Source organism: Glarea lozoyensis (genome assembly GCF_000409485.1).
Source record: "Glarea lozoyensis ATCC 20868 chromosome Unknown GLAREA16, whole genome shotgun sequence".
NCBI classification, from domain to species: Eukaryota; Fungi; Ascomycota; class Leotiomycetes; order Helotiales; family Helotiaceae; genus Glarea; species Glarea lozoyensis.
The window spans coordinates 1,474,896-1,494,605 of record NW_007360990.1 but is presented as its reverse complement, the minus strand read 5'-3'; the positions used below and the strand labels follow the sequence as shown (position 1 = coordinate 1,494,605).

Sequence of the window (19,710 nt, the reverse complement as noted above, 5' to 3'; positions counted from 1 at the left end):
TGCGATTGTCAACATATGCCTCCAAGAACCTATTCCTTGTCACTTCGTTTATGGATTCTATTCGAGTTCTCTTGCAAAAACACTCTCTCTAGAAATTTCCATTGTCTGACATTCGACAGCGAAGGTCTCTCGACTGAGCAGATGCGTGGAATGGTGAGATAGCCACAAGGCCTCCGGAAACCAGATCAAGGACCTCTGGATCTCACCAGTCACCAGTATGTTGCAAGTCTGACGAGAAACACCCTTACGGTAGATGAACATTGTTTTACCCAAAAGATATATTTGCTCAGTCTCTTTGAGTAAATATACTGTATTCCATCTATTGTGAAGGGTAAATATACATGTTTGTAGAAAGCAACGACTTTCTAGCATTGATACACCAGAAGGGTGTCCCGTCAGTCTTGCAATGCACTGGCGAGCGGTCTTTAGACAGCTTTGAATGGCGATAGACACTTCGCTTTGTCCTTTGCTTTCAAACCACGTTCCGATGGACGTGATGGGGCATCTGTCGAGTCGTTTCGAGTCGTAGTCATGACCTGGGGAGACTACGACTATGGAACGTCCGATCCTCGACGAAATCTTTCTGAGTTATTTCGGCTTTTTCAAGATATCAGAAGGGCATGTCATCGACACTAATTTTTCGGATAACATGGACCGTACCTTACATGCCGTGCGTAGGTAGGCACTAGGTAGGCACCTCGGTAGCCTAGACATTAAAGTCGTAACGTAGTCCTGCTGCATAGTGGGTAATCCGCCTTCTATCCGGCCCGACGAGGTTTAGTCGACGTCGCTCTGGTAGGATGACGAACATGATGCGTTTCAACAAATTCCTTTCCATCTCTTCCGGTCCTCTGAAGTTGTCTCTCCATGACGTTCTTTGTTAGCTCATGAACAAGCTCACGAGAGTCGACCTTGGAAGATTCAATTGACTTGATCGTATTCATTACCTACGAGTACATAACCGCTTAGTTTTCAAAATATCAACAGTTTAGCTCGATTTCAATACCTCGATCCCTTCGTACTACACCATCCGTATAACATCATACAAGCGCTAGACCAATACCAAGCAGGAAGAGTACCATCGCCTCTAAACATGTACATCTCAGAACTATCAGCCGAAGTGTACAAACGTAGTAAATATTCCGGCTCGCAAAGTACCAAACGTCCTCGTACACTTGTACATACTTCGTTAGCTGCTAGATTGTTTCCCTCTTGATCTTCCACCTCGCGAAGGACGAAATAAGTGACTGTCACGTTCCCACTAATCTTGGACTTAAAAAATCGACTTAGAATAGAGCGTGAGAAGTCTTGTTTTACTCAAAAATAATTAACGGAATATCTCATATCGTTCCAAGTTCTACCAGATATACGATATTTCGTCAACTTAATCGAAGAAAGCTGTGTTTCGACTACCACTTATTTTGTCCACCACGAGCCACCTGCACCCTCAGCCTGGAATATTGGCGGCTAACCGACGACAAACTTCACTACAATATCTAGGTAATGATACAAATCAAGAGCAGCTCAATAACCGAGACTACTCGCCTTGTAAAGCTGGATTGCTGCTCCTAGCCTATGCCATCATAAAGCCATGTCTTATTCTGAGGAAGCCCTCTCAAGCTTCCTTGTAGATAACAAGATCCAGCTCCTCAACCGAGATGACAAGGTTCCCCGCCAAATAACGCAATTGCAACGCTTCAATCTCGAATTCTCCGTACCGTTGCGATACCTGTCGGCATGTTCAACGTAGGACATGTATCTATACTTGAAACTCTCCTCAAGCTCTGATTATCCGGTTGTTGAAAAGCGAGCACCCTTGACTCAGCTGATCTTGGAAAGGAAAGCGATTCGCTTCATGCGGAATCAATACTGCAACACCGTTTACGGTGCAAAACAACAAGGTCAACTCATAGTACCGCTCAGACATGAGATGCGGTGTGCATCGTGTCCGCTAGACTTCTAGTGCACACCTACACTCCGGCTCTCAGTCAATAATGATCAACCCTCGAGTTCTACGATGAGGGCCCAGAAACCGCCCAATCTACCTTCTTCCCCACAACGACCAGATGCAGCATGAGAGCATTCCGCATTTGCCATGGGCTGGTGCCCCGACAATAATCTACGGAGTACCGTCCACGCATTGAGCCGCTTCGAGCAGTTCGCCCAGCAAAGACCTTTTTTTCACGCCGAGTCAAGCCAGACGTGACCATCCAATTTTCAAGACAGCGCACCTCTAATCCAGAATGAGATACGCCCGCTCCAAGCATCACACCCTCCCCGCTTGACCACCAAAGGTATCCACGAACCGTCTGTGGCGCCTTTAGAGAGAGCCACTACCGGCGTTATTGGTACTACTTGTACCCTTCTACTCCCCTCATTTATTTTCTGGTGATCTTCTCGTATTTTGAGTTTGTTTTGTGTCTCGTGCCCCACAATACGACTGGAACGTACACCTGACATACCATACCACTCACTCGGAAAATTATAAAAAAATGTATTCATTAAAGCCTGCCATTCCTCCACAGGAGAAGGCAGAAAGACCTGTTGTAAGCACCTTCATCGCATGCAGAAGAAGCATCACCTCTAACCTTTAACTCAGTTAAAACCAACACGATCAATGACCCATCCACTCAGAGATCCCAATGGCCGAACTCAGAAACGGCGAGTCCCAAAACAAAGCGGCCCTCTCGACGCCGAAGACTTAAGTCGTCGCTTAAACCAACATCTCGACGAGCAAAAAGCCCGCGCTCTCAAGCGACGCGAAATTCAAATCCAGAAAGAACGTGAAGCCGCAGGGATATACCACCACATCCCTTCGGTAGCCGCAGACTCCTTCCAACGGACCGCTACTCCAGATGCATTAGGCACCTACAAAGTCCACAAGCTCGCGGCGCCGGCCGTGAAACTGGCTTTCGTGGAGCCAAAACTCGAGCCGGGACATGCAGGTCCTACCACGCTGTTGAAGATAAATCAGATGAGAGACCAGATGAGCGTAGAGCGCGAGATGATCCGCAATCGGAATCAATTCCAGTGGACGCATGGAATGGAGGAAGCGCTCGTGTCTGAGCTGGATCGCGACCTGTATAGACCTCCTCAACGGACTTTTCAGCACGAGACGTCGCATGTGAGGATTACGCATAGCAAGCGGGCTGCGCGGCCGTTGAGTACGGGCGATATCTTCACGGAGGAGGAAGGGGAGGTGGAGGTCAGAGCTAAGCCGGTGAAGTTGAGGGGAAAAGCAGCCGCGGAGGTTGCGAAGGATAGACATGATTGGGCGCAGCGTGATGATGAGGTTGGACAGGTGAAGAAGCAAAGGTCGAGTATCTTTTTGCGGAAGAGAGATTCTACGGCTAAGAAGGAGAGGAGTGGGAGTGATGAGACGATAAAGGAAGAGGGTGAGGGGGCCAGTGGAGAGGTGCCTGCAACAAGGAAAGGATTTCTGGCGAGGTTTAAGAGACATCCCAGTTGAGGACTGTTGTTTTTATTAATTTCACTAACATAACGGCGTTTCGAGGTGGGCATATCGGAGGAACGAATCTAACTCATAATCCATAATTTATTCAGTATGATAGAAGATGATGAACTATACATCATGTCTAATGAACCTTGTTCATATCTCTTGATCGGTTTTCTTCCAAAGTCTTACGGCGTGACTGAGGAATATGGAAAATAGTTTTCAGATTCTGATTGAATGAACCTTGTTCTTCCAAATATGTTCGCCCACTGTCTCAGGAGCTCCAAAGATCGTCCCCTCAATATACAAATATATCTATGTTGATGAGCCTTGCTCAACTGGTTACTATCTCTGACCAGCCGCGCCCACTCACTCATACCACTTTGTAAAACATGTTAGTAAAGCGTAAAGGCGCTGGCACAATCTGCGCAATGAACCTTGTTCATTTGTGGACACTTTCTCAGAAGGTGTTCAAAATATGCCATGAAAACATTTGATGAATGTGCAGAGACTATGCCAACGGGTAACACGCTCGCAGGTCATATGGAGGAAAGCGTTTCTCCCACAAAGCCAAAAAGCACTTCAGAGAGCGGTGATATTTTCCAGACTCCACCAGCTCGCTTCTCCTAAATATGACTGAAGGTCTAATCCAGCAGTTATCCAGATAGTCTTCGGCTTTCCCGCCGGCGTGCCATATAAGATCCGAAGCCCCTCGAGGACTTGACACTTGCGGCACCGCATCGTTACTAGGGTCCAACCAAGCGGCTTTGCGTCCTATTTCCAATGTGGATTTTGTACATTTCCTTATCAGAGGTTCACACGACCTCATTGTTCAGAAGATCCGATATCATCTGCGCATTCTGCTCGGCAATTTCATTCTGAATGATCTCCCGGGCATCAACCTCAGAATTTCCTGATAGAATTTGCAGTACTAATTTGTAATACTCTCTCACGCCTTCCCCATCTTTGCCCTCTGCCTCTTTGGCTTGGTGTAAGGCATCAACACCCCTTTGCGTCCCTATATCACTTGTCCATTTCTGTTTTCTCTTCCCATCATGGTTGTAGCCATTCTGATTTGTAGGTGGCTGGGTTGCGGCATCGATCATATGAAGCTGAGCGCTGAGACGAGGGTATGTCCTGAACAGTACTTGAAGGTCCTCGGAAGCATCTAGTGCCGCGAAAGGGCCTTGATAATTTGCCGCAGCGACAGTACCAGCCCTGGGAGCAGGTCCATCAGAGAGGGTAGGCATAGGTTCCCGTGGAGTGGGGATTGGTCGGACTTCGTCTTCTGTATGGGTTGCTTTATGAATTTTCAAACATGGTACTCCACAACTTCACTTTGTTAGGAGATGCAATAATCAAATAATAGAGATATGCAGACTTACTATGGTAAATAGCATGTGCTGCACTTGTATTTCGATTCATTTTCGTGGCAAACAGCGCATAACTTTGTCCGCTGCGCGACTGATTCTGAACTACTGCTCTCTTCCGCGCTGGCATGCAGCGCGCTTTCGTCGACGTTCTGGGAGTCGGCCTTGTCGTTCGCTTCTTCTGTCATTCCGCCAACAGTCTTGTGTTTAATTATGTGCGGTAACTCTGTTTGTGTGTCCATTGATGTCCAATGATGTGGGATGTAGTGGTGGACGTGGAGAAATTGCGAAAGGGTGACAGAAAGATCTTGCAAGGTTCATCGGCGTCTCGAACTTTTTGCGCCGGAAAGCGTCATCAAGCCGGGGGTGTGGAACCAATGCCGAAGGAGGTATTTTCTGCTGAGTTAATAATCCAACTCCAACTCCAACGAATTTGCCTCACGAGGTTCAAACCTTACCAACGACAACTTTCTTCCACCGGCAATCATCAAAATGCCTTCAGCTAGAGTCTCACGGGTGGCGCTACCGTTAATGAGCATATGCCGACCTACAAAGCAAGCTGCACCTGCTATTTACCATGTCGCAAGAAGTGTACATCAAAGTACTCGATTACCTGCTATTGCAGCTTCGAACGCACGAAACCGACCTACTTTACATCCATTACACCAGCCGTCGAATCTGCTAAATCCTGCAGCAGTCGGTGGTACACGTAGCATCTTTATACAGACCGAACCTACTCCAAATGAGCACGCTCTAAAGTTTCTTCCTGGGATTACAGTACTTCCCAAGGACTTCAACTCGGCCTTTGTCGAATACTCGAACCCTCGGGCTACAATATCTCCTCCTCATCCTTCGCCGCTAGCTGCTAGTTTAATGAACGTTGATGGAGTCGCGCGGGTATTTTATGGAACAGATTTCATTACAGTAACGAAACGCGAGGATGCGCAGTGGCCACACGTCAAGCCAGAGGTGTTTGCACTTATTACAGAAGCTGTGACCTCCGGCGCACCAATGGTCAATGTAGTGGGCGATCAAGCTGGGCAAGTGGATAGTTTGAGTTATGATGAGAATGACCCAGAGGTGGTTGGCATGATCAAAGAGTTGCTCGAGACGCGGATTCGGCCAGCTATACAAGACGACGGTGGAGACATTGATTATTGCGGTTTTGAGGACGGCCAGGTCCTTGTAAAGCTCCGAGGTTCTTGTGACGGTTGTGCCTCGAGTGCTGTCACCCTTAAAAACGGAATTGAGGGTATGCTTATGCACTATGTACGTCTTTCCCCCCTGCTCTTACAGGAGAATGCTAACTGATTGCAGATTGAGGAAGTGAAAGGAGTAACTCAGGTGCTTGACGAGGCTGAAAAGGTCTCTGAATTAGAATTCGCAAAGTTCGAAGAGAAGCTTTTGGGTTCAAGAAAAGGACCTGACGAAAAGCAGCAGGAAAACGTAGGGGCTTAAGACGCCTCTGTTTTAACGAAACGAGTCGAAGGCAATTAAGCATGATCCAGACGATTTTATCGATCTCTACAGCTAGGCAAACCAAAAATCAACCCTTGCTCTAGTGCTCGCTGGTCTTTGGATATAGCGAGGACGAATAGATGAAAACGACATGAGAGCTCGATGTCGTTCGAGAAACGGGACGACCTACTGCGGGACGACATGGCGCGACTTTGGTATAGGCGTTTGTTGAAATGCTTACCCCTCACTGGCGTTTGAAATTCTTGTGGATTGCATAAAGAATAAATTTTGGTCGTAAGCAGATCGCAGTCAACCTGGACGAAACTTCCGCATGTAGGATATTGGGACTATTGTCCTTAAAGAGCGAAGATTCGCCAGCTGAGTAGTTTCTAAGCACAACGCGATGGTCTCTTCTTTTCATCAGGAGTTCGTCAAGCACTGTACTTGATCAAACTGGTTGAAACGGCAGTTCAACAAGTGTTTCACAACATCGTGTATATATAGCCAAATGAGGTTTTGTGCATTTGCTTTTTCTTCCTGCATATCCCGGTTCGTTATTCGTCTCTCCAATGCTGCCTCTGTTCGTTGTGGCTGCAAATCACCAAGGCAATTCTTTCCATCGGTCGATGAGGGTCCCATCTGTGTCGTGGGCAATAATCCGGAACGAATCAGCTTTCACAACTACGGCAGACCCCTCAAGCACTTGGCGCTGCAGGAGTCAAGGTGCCCGCAGCATAGGATGATCTGTGCCGAAAGCCCTGACCAGGTGCGAGGTGCGATGCAAAGTGTGTTGGTGGGGACATTCGACGTGCTAGGTCTGGCATTAGTTGCTGCCATTTTATCGGGCAGGACTGGGCTGGGCTTCGTTTTGCAGGAGGAGAGGGGAGCTTTCATTTGAACGTCTCCAGGTTGCGGGATAATAGAGGGAGAATTAATCGGGCGGTCTCTGGCTCTCCAGACATATGGACAAGGACAGGCTCTTGGACATGCTTCCCCGCAAATCGTACTCTGTGATTCCCCAGAGGAGAGTCGTGATCAAATAAGAAAACACAAAGGCCGTGTGTTGATGCCCAGACACTCTCCGGAATCCTCAGAATGCGACATCCCGTTGGCTCGGCTAGGCCAGAATCTGGGGAAGGGGGGAGGGGGGAGATGGAAAGGGTCGAGGTTTGGTTGGGGAACGATTTGCAGTTGGCCGCTGCTCGTCTCCCCAAACTTTCGCAATCCCTACGAGATAACCTCCCGATCTTGTCGCTGTGCCATTGACATGCGACAGTGGCGGTCACATAGGATTTGCAGCAGCGGCGGCAAGCAGCAACAACTGCAGCATCTGGGAATGGGAAGCGACTCCGTCTTTTGTTGAAAGCGAAAGGGTCGAGCAAAATTCTCCTAGATGCTGCTTGCTTCGTAGCGGAGATGCAGTCCTCAACAGATCGAGTAATCGAGCGGAAACGGAGTCAGAGTGCGAAGCTTGGTGGAGGGTGTGGTTGTGTTTCAAGACAGATCGCAAGGCAAATTGTCATCTGTGAGTCCGCAGTGCCTCAACGACGTAAGAAGAATACTCATGACAAGCGTTCAAAGACAATGTGAGATTAATCAGTGTAACTGATGCATTTTCCTTCAACAAAAACTTTCTCTATATTTGTGCGAGTTTCATGCTCCCGTCGTTCGCATGCTATCGCTTTCTGTCTATCGTTCTCGTTTAATTCTTCTGTCGGTTTGAAGCTCAAGCCACACCCTTTTCGAGGGTCCAAAGCACTGGCAGGCAGAGAACCCCTCCTCAGGTGTTGGATGGAGGCAAAAGCGCGCGTGTGACCATGAGCGATGGTGTTGGCTATCGATGTGTGTGGAGCAGAAGATGGAGGTCTTTGATTTGTCTCCAGCGCGGCAGCCTTTCTGGGTAGGGTGCGGGAAAGGCAAGCAGTGCTGATGGCAAGATGCTAGCTAGTAGTCACAGCCGCATCGCTCCGGTTCAGTCTTTCCTGAAGGCGTTTACTCGTACAAGTTAGTTGGAGAAGGGGAGGGGCAGACCCAGTCACAGCCAAGTAATATCTCCGTTCTCTTCTCTTGTACAAAGGCCGTACCCAAGGGGGGGTATTCCACAATACCAGAGCACTACTCTGTCCGCGTTTCGTTACGGTCGAGTGTCCCCAGGCCCACCTCCCATCCGGCTGCAATCGCATCTCCCCGTAAGGTTACCATACTCTGCCATCGCCGTGAAATTGAAGGTGCATCTCATTAATCTTCTCGCCATGCCCATGCCATACCGTGGAGCCGTGGCCGTATCCCCTCTGCTGCTGCTTCCTGCTTGCTGCTGTCGCTTCCTTCATGCAGAGCATCTGGCGGACGAGCCAAAGTCGGCTGGAAGTGGAGGGCGTTTTTCCCTTGTCCTCTGTACTAGCTCTTCCGGGGTGATTGAACCCTGCAAATTCAGAATGCCTCGAAGTCCCTTAGCGTGCAACCTCCACTTTACTCCATCCCATTGCATGCATCTGTTCTCCTCTCAAAACTCCTCTGCACACCTCCTGAAGTGTCCAAAACCACGAGAATTCCCCTTAGACAAGCTGTCAATCCGTCGCGGGAATCCACTCTTCACCAAATCGCTCCTCACGTTGACCGCCTCGCCGTCAACCTTTCTCAGCATAAGCCTTCGGTCGCACACGCCTCGTCCTCTATTCCCCGCGCATGCGCCGAGTCCTGGCCTTGCCCATCCCTCCCAAACAACAACCCGACTCTGTACAATAGCAGCGATACTCGATCAAATCCATACACTCAGCAGCTGCTCCCAGTAGCAAAGCTATCATCGTGTTTAGAGTGCAGAGAACAATGGGCCTCGCATAGTCTGCGGCGAACATAGCCTCACGAATAACCGCTACCTAAGCTCTGAGGCCTGGACGAGTTTTCTTTCTCCAAACACAACTTTGGTCCTGGAATTGTTATAGATGATATTTGGATTGGGAAAAATCAATAAATCAAGACCGGCAGCAATTTGAGAATAGACACAATAGAAAGTTCAGGATTTTCGCGGCATTTTCGATTATTTCAGGTGAGTCGCTAGGACGCTGTAGCTATAAGTCAAATTCTATGGAGAGACTGAAAGGTTATGGCAGGAAATCATTGCTAATTGCACGCAAGATACCAGATTCTGTTTTACTACCCTTCTTCCTCATCTTTTCGACCATAATATCCTTGTACGGGTAAGTGACCATATCTCTTCCTTTGAGGACGGGTTCGTAAACCCCTCAGCTGCAGGCCAAGGGCACAAAGAAAGCCAGGCTGAAGATCCAGCGCCAATTTTTCTTTGAAAGTAAAGAGGGGCTAGTGTAGAGCTAGAACCATAGCTCTCTTTATTGTGTTCAATTCAACAAACTCGAAACGTCGGTATACTACCGAAGCGTATGTTTCCCTCGGAACAGCAAGCTTTGAGCGACATCCCACGTCTTTCACATATTCACCCCGATACTTTATGGACTTCACAAGCTACATTCTTCCGCCATTGGCTACAAGCAAAAAGTTTCTGGAAGTTGCAATTTCGGTATATTGAATTGCTGCATTGCTAACGTGTACGCCTGAGTAGACAGCAATATAAACACCACATAATTAGACGACCACCAACACCTGTACTTCTTACAGATCTCAGCAACAAATCAAGCTTACCGTGGAATTGTACCCGCGACGAGCCTCCAATCACTTCCCTCATTCCACGATCTCTACAGTACCAAGAATCCTTGGTTGTATTTTCGACTTCGCTTTTGACCTCAATTGCTTTGCTCCGACCTTTGGTTAGAGTTTCCTCCTACGCGCCCACGGTTTTGGATTTGAGATAATCGAGAAGCCGTTCTTGCTTTTGAAGGAAGGAGCAATCGAGCCTCTTGAACGTCCAAACCAACATTACTCTTTTAGTATTTGTATTCATCCCAACCTCACTAGCTCTCTTCGTTTCTTCGAGCCTCTCTGGAAACATCCCTGCAAGGATCTTGGCGAACAGCAACTTAAAGTTATCAGAATTGAGGTAAGTTATCTCTTCTTTCTGTCCAACTGCCCACAATAAGGCCACACTGTCCAGTGTGGCGCCTAGCAGTCCTTCAACCCCTTCACACATTGTGCATATCTACGAAAGTCTAAATATCGCTTTACACAGAGCAATATAAAGCAAGTTTTATGTCTGTTATTCACGGAGTCAGGTGAACTTCATTCACTATAACTTATCTGAATACCGATTTCCCCGCATCCCCGCACTTGAATCATCTAGTTGCAAGTTCCTAACCTATTGTCCTCACCTTCCCACCTTCCACCCTTCGACATCTTAAAGTGTCCCTTGTTCTTGCATTAAAAACAATGCTGACCTTTTATCAGTATCGCACCTTAGAAGCCAGTATTGACTGACTTACATATTCGTGCTCCATAAGTACCTGAGCGTCACACCATGAACTCAAACGCGAAGCTCAGCACTGGTTTAGGGAAAACATCCCAACCGGCTACATCTTCTCTGACTTCGAACAATCAATCCATCCTCATCGACAAATTTAACGGTCGTCGATCTACTCCTGATTCAGAGGCTTTAGCTAGCTCGGATGATGAAGGCGACAGGCATGATCTAGGTCAAACAACTTTTCCACCCCAGAAACCCACCCGAAGGGCTTCTTGGCTTAACGATACAACACAGGCCAGCGCTCAGCCTCGCAAGGGCTCATTCGCAAGCAGTACGATGTCGCCAACTACTTCGCATCCTGCGACACCGTCTGCCGACACTAACACATGGAATAGCCACACACAAAACGCAACAGGTGCTGGCCGAGGTCACTCGGGATCAACTTCATTCCCGTGGGGGAGTGGGATCTGGAATACTGAGTCCCGGAAAGAGCCTCCATCGAGATTGACAGAGGTTCTTCCTTCGCCAACATCCATGCATCCGTCGGGGCCCAATGGCAATGGATTTTTTACGAACGACCTGATGAATATCCAACGAGAGCAACAGCCCAACCAGTCAATTCCTTTTGCTATCCCACTTCACCCCACTCCCAAAACCTATCGCTCACAATCTTACTCAGTTGGTCAGCTCGAGTCCGACTCACCTGCTGCCGCCGCTTCAGCCGCTGCGCAGCCAAATGTCTTTGCAGGTCGCGGGAGACCATTGCAACACTCCAGACTTCAACATCGACCCTCTAGACCAAGTATGTTGAGTGAAATGTCTAGCGAAGGCGGCTTAAGCAAATTGAAGGAAGTTGACGATGATGATGACGAAAGCACCAACGGATCGAACCACGGGGTTCCTGTATCATCAAGTAACGACAAGGCGCTCGTCGAAGCTCTCACAAGAGAGAATGCAATCCTACATCAAAAGCTAAACGACCCACGGACCCGGGCTCGTGGGATCAGAGGCTCTTATGGCTTACAGGAAACACTACCCGGGGAGTCTGACTATGCTATTGACGAGCTCGAGGAAATCAGCGAGTTGCAAGAGCTAGCAGCGAAGGGACCTCTACTTCGTAGACTGAGTGAACAATATCCAGCCTCTAGCCAGCACCGTCTTCCACCATACATTTCCTTGGAGAATCGCAAAATCGAGAATGTCAAAAAAGCATATTGGCAAAGTTCGCCTGGGTTTGGAGGCTTGACAGAGCTGCCAGGCAGCCGCCGTCATTCATTTGCCGATGTCAACGTTCCCACTCGTCAAGGCTCTGTCAGTTCTATCGGAGATCCACTGTCGGGCCACGAGAACAGTCTTCAGGATGCACTGGCATCGAAAGATTATGGTAGATATCAGGATCCGACTAGCTACTCCTTGAACGAGCATGGTGAGCAAACTTTTGATACAACTCGTCGCGGTTCTTTCTTTGCATCTAAGCTCGGTCAAATTACCGAAGATTCAATGTCAACCTCTCATCAAGTTCCTGACCAATTTTCAGCCGCATCTTACTTCGGTGGTGTCGCAGCAGCACCACGTAACGACGCTTTCCCTACCACTCATTACCAACCTCAAAACTACCCGTATGGGGCCCCAGCTCAGTACGGCGCTGGACGAGCTCCATCGCCACATCGAAGTATGTATGGCGTTCCTCAACCACGCCACAACCAACTTCTTTACATCGTCCTTTTCAAATGTTCTCGAGCAGACGTGTTCTACGTCCAGGAAGGGACTGGTCTCTCTGTGAAACCAGGAGATCTAGTCATTGTTGAAGCAGATCGCGGTACTGATTTAGGTACTGTTGCCAGGGACAATGTTGACTGGGCGTCTGCGAAAGACCTCAAAGAACATTATGCTGAGGAGCATTACAAATGGCTTATGATGTACTCTCAAGGTGCTGCCGGAACCGCGGACGGTACTGGAGCTGGTTTAATGGCTGCGTCCAATGGCCTTCAAGGAAGCGCTGTTGGTGGTATGGGTCCTCCAAGCCAACATGGTATGCAGGAGCCAAATCCGGGCGAACTCAAACCGAAAATTATCAAACGTCTGGCTCAGAATCATGAGATACAAGCTCTCCGCGACAAAGAAGGCAACGAGGCAAAGGCCAAGCGGGTGTGTATGCAAAAGGTCAAAGAACATGGCCTCCACATGGAGATTCTCGACGCTGAATTCCAGATGGATTGGAAAAAGCTCACCTTTTACTATTTTGCGGATGCTTATATCAATTTCAACTCCCTGGTGACGGATCTTTTCAAGGTCTACAAAACACGTATCTGGATGTCAGCGATCAATCCTGCCTCTTTCGCAAGTCCAGCGCTGGGCTTACAAGCGCCGAGTGGAATTGGACCAGGAGCCGTGGGTGTTACTCGAAATCCTCAGCCAGAGCGACGTGCTCCACAACCGGAGCAGGTCGCATACGCAAGCGCACCCCCCAGCCGAGAATACACAGGTGCTTTTGCTCAACCATTCACACCTGCTACCAATAGGGAGACCATGGCACAGGCTGCATTTACACCTAACGCAGCATATAATTATGGGTATCCACAATTCAATGCGGCGCCTCGCAACGTTGGCATTTCACCAGGTTACAGCGCTCCAATCAACACTTTCAACTCTTTCTCGACACCTACTGATTATCAAGCCCTCACGGCTCGATATTCCTCCACTCATGGCGCTACTACGGGGCATGAAAATGGAGATTACGCTCGGCAATCCCATATTCTCCCCTCACCAAACGAGGCCTGGATCACTAATTTTCAAGGGCTATCTATGAACAGCCAATAGTATTAGATCAGGCAATGGAGACTTGGTGTTGCTGGAAAGCACCAATCCTTCAAGCGCTGTCTTCTTCTACTCCACATGGTCGGCCCGTAGCAAAATAGATCGCATCAAGGTGCCGGCCGGCTCACCTATTTGGCGATGCGCTCAATCCTTTTTCTGCAACTCCACCAAGACTTATCTACATCAGTGATGAACAAAAACATCTTTTCAGACCAGACAACCGATATTACACTTCCGTTACAGCAACCACTGTGCGGTGCGCCGTACATCCAGATTTTCATTTTACCGTATAATCAGACTGTCGAAGCGGGACATCAGTTGAGCAACCGACCGGAAGAATAATCAGCTTGATCCTAAAAAAATCTAAAACCCACGATCTTTTCCCTCATAATTTTGGCTGTTATTAATAGGGGATCTTTACATTTATCGAAGAGGATATTATTGGCGTTTGTTTTGAGAATTTCTTCCCCTTACATTCATTGTCCTCTTCACGAGCCTCATGAAAAACGGACACGACCAACAAACATTTGAGAGCGGTTACTTTACGATAGATAGATTTGCACATATTTGTTACCTCAGGCAGAGGAGGGTTGCCATCAAATAAGTCTGGGAAAGGGAATAACGTTCGGCGTACCAAAAGGAAATGGAAGGATTTGAGGATCTTGTGGATTCAAGAATTAGCTCCGTAGCCTCCTTTTTTCATTAAAATGGATATGTTTTCTTCTATCTGTCCTCACTGTACATGAGGTTTTTTAATGGGAATGACTTGAAACACGGTGAGCATTAAGATGTATACAACGTCCCACCAACCTTTATGAACTAAATATCGTTGCAGACATGCCCGACTTTGGTATGATGAATGAATTTTCATTGTCAAATAATCTCTCCCGTCTTCAAGACTCGAATCTCCGAATAATGCCGAAATAAACACGCAGCTATCATTAATACAGACACCTATGTGTTCGTCTTGCATCGCTGGTTTCACGTGTCGGTTTGTTTACTATGAGATCTGGAGCGTCGAGGGTCGCTCCTTCCGTTTTGAAATTTCGCGACCCAAGTCACCTTCGTCACTTCGCATTCGGTCGGTAATCTCTCACAAATTTCGACACCTCCTTATCGCTACCATGAGAAAGTTTGTTGGGGTATCAGAATTTCACTAATATCCGTTCGACGCGTACGCCACTTCGTAAACATCGTTCCAGCTCTGGAAGTCCAAGATTATTGCCAGGAAGACTAGCCACGCTAATCATGCCCACGAAGCGCAAGCCAGACAGTCAGATCCCCCCCAATAATTCGCGTTTTTTCCAAATCTCATGTCATGTTCTTTTCATCTGACCAAATGAAGGTGCGCATCCAACCAACAAATCTAAATCTGGTAGACAATCTCCTGCTTCAGATTCTGAGGAGTCGGCTGGCATGTTCGTCAGTCAGTCGCCCGAGCCTAAGCATGTGAAGAAAAGGAAGAGAAATTCGGAGCCTGTGAGAAATACGAAGGGGTCGAGGAAGAGGAAGGATGATGAGTATGAGAGTGATCCTGGGAGAGATGAGGGGAGGTGAGTGTTTTTTGTTTTGGTCGAGTAATGGTTTAACATTACTTCTGTTCGTGCGTGTTCATATGGCGGCGAGATTGCAGACATGAAGACGTGGAATCTTTCTGTCTCTCGATTCAAGATTCAGGATTGCTGATACTTCGATGGCAGTCAATTTTTAGCCCGCGTCAGAATGGAGGCAAGCAAGAAGACCAAGGCGCGGAAAGCTGGAGCTGCTTATACCGAGAAATTTGCCAAACTTCTAAATGAAGATGAAGCCGCTCTACTTAAAGAGCTTGAGGATATAAACGCTGCCTGGTAAGTTCAAGATGTGCTTCAATGGTCTTTGAAACTAACTCCCTTTAGCATCAACAGCGACAAGGAATTTCTGCAAAACTTCACTCGAGGCTTTGTTACTTCCCGCCCGAGGGAACGCTCATCGAAAGAAAATAGCGATCGTCCCTTCAGTGCCCTCCATAAACCTTGCCACGCCTTGATCGACGCAGCCAGTGCCATCATAGAGGATTTTGCGAAAGCTTCACAACAGGCAGTGGAGATATCGAAGAGCGAGGTGAAACATGATGAATGGGCTGCAGAAGATGAGGAGATAGCTACGGCGCTGGAAGCAGGTCATACGGTCGCGTGTGAGAGACACGAAGCTTTATTGAACGGCCGGGGGCTTGTGGTTGTCGATTCTGCAGTCGCTCGTGCTAGCAAAACCTTATTTGATGAGGAAATGCCTACTGTCGGCTGGGGAAAACTGGTTCATAAACAACAGAAAGGTCTTGCACGACTGGTCAAGGCTAATCAGTTGGAACCAATACTGGCGTAATATCTGGGACGATTTGAATTATGATTTATGGGCGGATTTCAGTCACCTGTCTATATATGGGGATGTACGGGGCTTTGCTTTGCTATATTGTGCGGGATCATGAATGGAGTTATTTCATGCGAAAGGTTAAAATGTACGTACTAGCTCGCTGTATCTTTAGCTTATTACATAAATAGCTACTGTTCGACCACCTTTCAAAATTCTGCAATTATTTAGCGTTCCCGATTGACTCATGAGACCTGAGACCTTGGAATAGGCTCAAACCACAAATGGCAATCCAGGTTCTTTCACTGTCACAGCCGAGCCTGGGTTTTCAGGAATATTCCTTATCACATTTAATATCATAGCGCAGGTTCGCTCCTTTGGTCGTTCACTACTGCAGCCTAGACTATCTCGTCCGTCTGGATCATCTACCACTGCAGCCCTGGCCCCTTGAGTCATTAATTACCAGACCTCAGGCTGACTCTGTCTCCAATCTCTCCCTCATACGACTTTGGTTGGCTCTTCTCGATGGGTGGTTATTACAGACCCGCTCGGGTCTTTGTGTATTGGTTGCTCTCATAAACTGGGTTGGCTCTTGTGGATATAGGGGACTCTCTTGGATCATGAGAGCGTACAGCTATGCAATAGGTAGTCAGTTTTGATTGAAACTTAGCACAGTTTCTCTTTCTTCCGTAGGCTAGGAAATAGATTGCAAGTAAAGGAGTCAGATGGAAGTCTCAATGCCCCATGTGAACTTCATAATAGCAACACAAATAAGAAACCTCGAAACAGCTGCGTCCAAACAACAAACCAGAAGCCCCCAGGCTACTGATGTTTGTCTATCTGATGAATTCTCCCTTGCTCCCCGCCCATAGCATCCATCAAGAACCCTCCGGCCCACGGTTCGCACTTGGAGAAGGCTGGCCGAAGCCACCAATTGCCGTAATTATGGTACGTTACATGACAAACTTCATAGACTTCAATGACGGGTAAAACATGATCGGTGACTCGGGATTGGTACTTCTCAGTTTCCATATCTGGAGAAAGTCGTGACCAGAGTGGTTCTATCAAGTGATCGCTCCCGTCCAGTGTGAGACATCTATGAGCCCAACGTTCTGCCCACCAAGGATAGTACCCGGGATGTTCCCAATCAATGATTTCTGTTATCTTGTTATCTTCATTGACCATGATATTTTCAAAGCTCAAATCTCCATGACAGAGAACGTATGGTTCCGGATCCGGAAAATTGTCCTTCAACTTCTGAAGCTCCTCTTCAATGACCACCGGGTCTTTCGTTTTGTGGATCTTCGAGAGCCCTACTCGTATCTTTGCTGCTATATTCTCAAACCATTTCTCTGTCGTGGACCCAATTTGTTTACACTTTGGTCGAATGACAGCACAGTTGCCGATAACACAGTCGTCGAGTGGTCTACAGTCCACAGTTTAAGGGAGAGGAGATGTGAATTGACGAAGCTCTTTAAGGTAGACAAAAAGCTGTTCTCGGATGTCGCTCTGTTGTTCTTCGGACAGATTAAACTATATCCTATCGAGTGACTGACCTTCAGCTCGGCTCATGAGCAAGAGATAGGTTTTATCTGTGGGCTGGTTTAAAAGCTCCACCCTGCTAACCAGGGGAATACTTAAGCCAGGCTGGCTATGTAAGAATTCCTACGTTACAAAATCATTTCTAGGGGAGTGATTGTCGTTCGGAATGTCTTTGAGAAGCAATTACGATCCTAAAGCCCACATGCCAGTGTTGTCGCGAGTTCGAAGTATACGCACTCGGGACGCGAAGGTAGAGTTGAGTTGGTCCGAGGTTGTCCACCCACAGGACCAGCAAAGTTCATGGTGCTTCTGATCGCAGCCATTTCCCACGTTATCTAGGTGTTCACGGCTCTTCGCGATCGAGGCCGGTACACTCCTATGAGGCGCCCACACAAGGCCCTGATAAGCTCTTTCCGGATGGTTGAAATCTTCTTGTAGGAAATCCATCCTTACGAAAATGTTTGATGCAAAAGCAAGGTTTCATTAACCAAGTCAACACAATCTCTTTAGAGAGAAATTCAACAAAGACCGGTAACGTACTAACAAGAACCCCTTTACTATCAAATTCTCGAGAAGCTGCAAACAGTAGTGATTTTACCTTATAGTACGGCTTTAAAATTAAAAGTAGTTAATAATTATATTATCGAAGTAATAGAAACGACTAACTTATTAGCTACTTCAATAATAGGTAAATATAACTATTTAAAGAGAAAGTATTAGAAAGTTATTTTCTAGTATCTACTTTACTAGAAGAGCCTACCTACTAGTTACTTAAAACAACATCTCCTAACCTACCCGATCCTACACCCGAAAATCCATAAAACCGCAGTACAGTAAAGCCTGACAAAACAAAACATACAACAGCAGGTATTCGCTGGTGGTCACCCACCCAACTACTAATCTGCCGATCTGGAGCTTGTGGAAGGCAGAGCGAACGGGATGCCCAATTCTCTCCAGTCAATGGTCGTATGTGGCAGTTTTTGTTGATTGTAGGGTTATGTAGCGATGGGGTAGGGTTGTGTGGGTGGATTTGTGGTGGGGATGGTGAGGTGAGCTTTGGATGGGATGTTTGCGTGAATGGTTGAGCAGATATTGTAGTTTTGGTTGATTGATCTTGGGGAAAGTGTCAAATTTCGAAAGTTTCTCTAAAGACATGCGTCGATATAGCTGGGAGAATAACAGGGGAAAGTGGTCTATACCTTACTGACAATGACCTTGTTTCCCGAGCTAGCCATTTTCACTTCACTATGCTTCTGCAAGGATGAAATCGGAAGAATCCCAAAGGTGGAAGATCTGGTAGAAGTATTCTTAATATTATTCTGTTCCCTCTAATAAGGGGATACAACTCCAACCATGACAGTAATGACTTTGCACTACCTCGAGACCCTGTAACCGGTCTCGTAGGAGGTATGCCCATAATCTCTTCTTTTCTCAGCCAACACAAATAAGTCAATCTTACAACCCCTCCAAGTCCAAGGAAATGAAACAACATGATCTGCCCAATTTCGCAGATATAGAATAAGCCCAAAACACCGAGATCGCGAGTGGTGATATTTCCCTCCCAATGAAAGAAGCCAAAACGCCATGTGAAGAAATTTCGCCGTATGAATGCCGAATGCCGAATGTAACAAGCGTGTTGATGAGTAGTGTGTTGCTGATTAAACAACTGCACTGCAGCGCCGAAGGACGGCGCAATACTGCAATCAACTGTTGCCAACATTTGTTGCCCAGCTGGGGCGAGCCGGCATATTGGAAGAGGCAAGGTCAGTTGCTTTTGTTGCTAGGATGGCTCTATCCCGTGCCCATCTTCAACCGCGTTGTAACAGCAAGCCCCCCACAGTTGCAGTATTGTGTTGCTATTCCTTCCCTATAACCCAACAGCCTCCATATCTCTCATCAAAACTGCCATTTGTGCTCGTTTCGCAGCCTCGGCAACAAGATTAAAGTCCCGGAGAAATGGCGATGTGCCATCCGCAGATTGCATTTGGTTCTGTTGTGGTACCCGAGATTGCTGGGAGTTTTGCGTACTCTGGTTGTGGTGGTACTGTGCTTGGTATGATTGTTGCGATTGAGACTGTTGCGTCACCGAACTTGAGGCACTCCCTTGAGCGGAGGAGGCAGTGGACGAATTGTTTGAGGAACTGGACATGAAGTATGAAGACTGCGTCTGCGAAGCTTTGTTTAAAGACGGTGATGAGAGTGGTGCTTCCATTGTGGGATGATTGACTTGTTGAAGTTCTAATTTGAAGTTCTAATTTCCAGAGGGTCGGGTGGAATTGATTCGAGTAAATGATTCGAGTGGCAAAGTGACAGTTGGACAACCAATGCTTTTTATGACAACGTGAGAGGAT

At 47.4% G+C, this 19,710-nt stretch overlaps 7 protein-coding genes across 7 annotated transcripts; 4 read left to right on the top strand and 3 right to left on the bottom strand.

Annotated features, from left to right (window-relative positions):
• Positions 1-2,492: 2,492 nt before the first annotated feature.
• Positions 2,493-3,469, top strand: GLAREA_07750 (uncharacterized protein; the record flags this gene model as incomplete). Its single annotated transcript, XM_008082437.1, has 2 exons — positions 2,493-2,546; positions 2,600-3,469. The coding sequence occupies 2 exons, from the start codon at positions 2,493-2,495 to the stop codon at positions 3,467-3,469; spliced, it is 924 nt and encodes a 307-aa protein (XP_008080628.1).
• An 800-nt stretch (positions 3,470-4,269) lies between these two features.
• On the bottom strand, positions 4,270-5,066 carry GLAREA_07749 (HIT/MYND zinc finger-like protein; the record flags this gene model as incomplete). The annotated part of the gene is made up of 2 exons (XM_008082436.1): positions 4,270-4,786; positions 4,840-5,066. 2 exons carry the CDS (start codon positions 5,064-5,066, stop codon positions 4,270-4,272), a joined length of 744 nt encoding a protein of 247 aa, XP_008080627.1.
• A 250-nt stretch (positions 5,067-5,316) lies between these two features.
• GLAREA_07748 (Fe-S cluster assembly (FSCA)) lies at positions 5,317-6,282 on the top strand (the record flags this gene model as incomplete). Its single annotated transcript, XM_008082435.1, has 2 exons — positions 5,317-6,093; positions 6,142-6,282. 2 exons carry the CDS (start codon positions 5,317-5,319, stop codon positions 6,280-6,282), a joined length of 918 nt encoding a protein of 305 aa, XP_008080626.1.
• A 4,426-nt stretch (positions 6,283-10,708) lies between these two features.
• GLAREA_07747 (uncharacterized protein) lies at positions 10,709-13,474 on the top strand (the record flags this gene model as incomplete). The annotated part of the gene is made up of 1 exon (XM_008082434.1): positions 10,709-13,474. One exon carries the CDS (start codon positions 10,709-10,711, stop codon positions 13,472-13,474), a length of 2,766 nt encoding a protein of 921 aa, XP_008080625.1.
• A 1,245-nt stretch (positions 13,475-14,719) lies between these two features.
• Positions 14,720-15,832, top strand: GLAREA_07746 (uncharacterized protein; the record flags this gene model as incomplete). The annotated part of the gene is made up of 4 exons (XM_008082433.1): positions 14,720-14,744; positions 14,817-15,024; positions 15,172-15,318; positions 15,367-15,832. The coding sequence occupies 4 exons, from the start codon at positions 14,720-14,722 to the stop codon at positions 15,830-15,832; spliced, it is 846 nt and encodes a 281-aa protein (XP_008080624.1).
• An 807-nt stretch (positions 15,833-16,639) lies between these two features.
• Positions 16,640-17,661, bottom strand: GLAREA_07745 (Protein kinase-like (PK-like); the record flags this gene model as incomplete). Its single annotated transcript, XM_008082432.1, has 2 exons — positions 16,640-17,243; positions 17,597-17,661. 2 exons carry the CDS (start codon positions 17,659-17,661, stop codon positions 16,640-16,642), a joined length of 669 nt encoding a protein of 222 aa, XP_008080623.1.
• Positions 17,662-19,226: 1,565 nt separating this feature from the next.
• GLAREA_07744 (uncharacterized protein) lies at positions 19,227-19,571 on the bottom strand (the record flags this gene model as incomplete). Its single annotated transcript, XM_008082431.1, has 1 exon — positions 19,227-19,571. The coding sequence occupies one exon, from the start codon at positions 19,569-19,571 to the stop codon at positions 19,227-19,229; it is 345 nt and encodes a 114-aa protein (XP_008080622.1).
• Between the last annotated feature and the right edge of the window lie 139 nt (positions 19,572-19,710).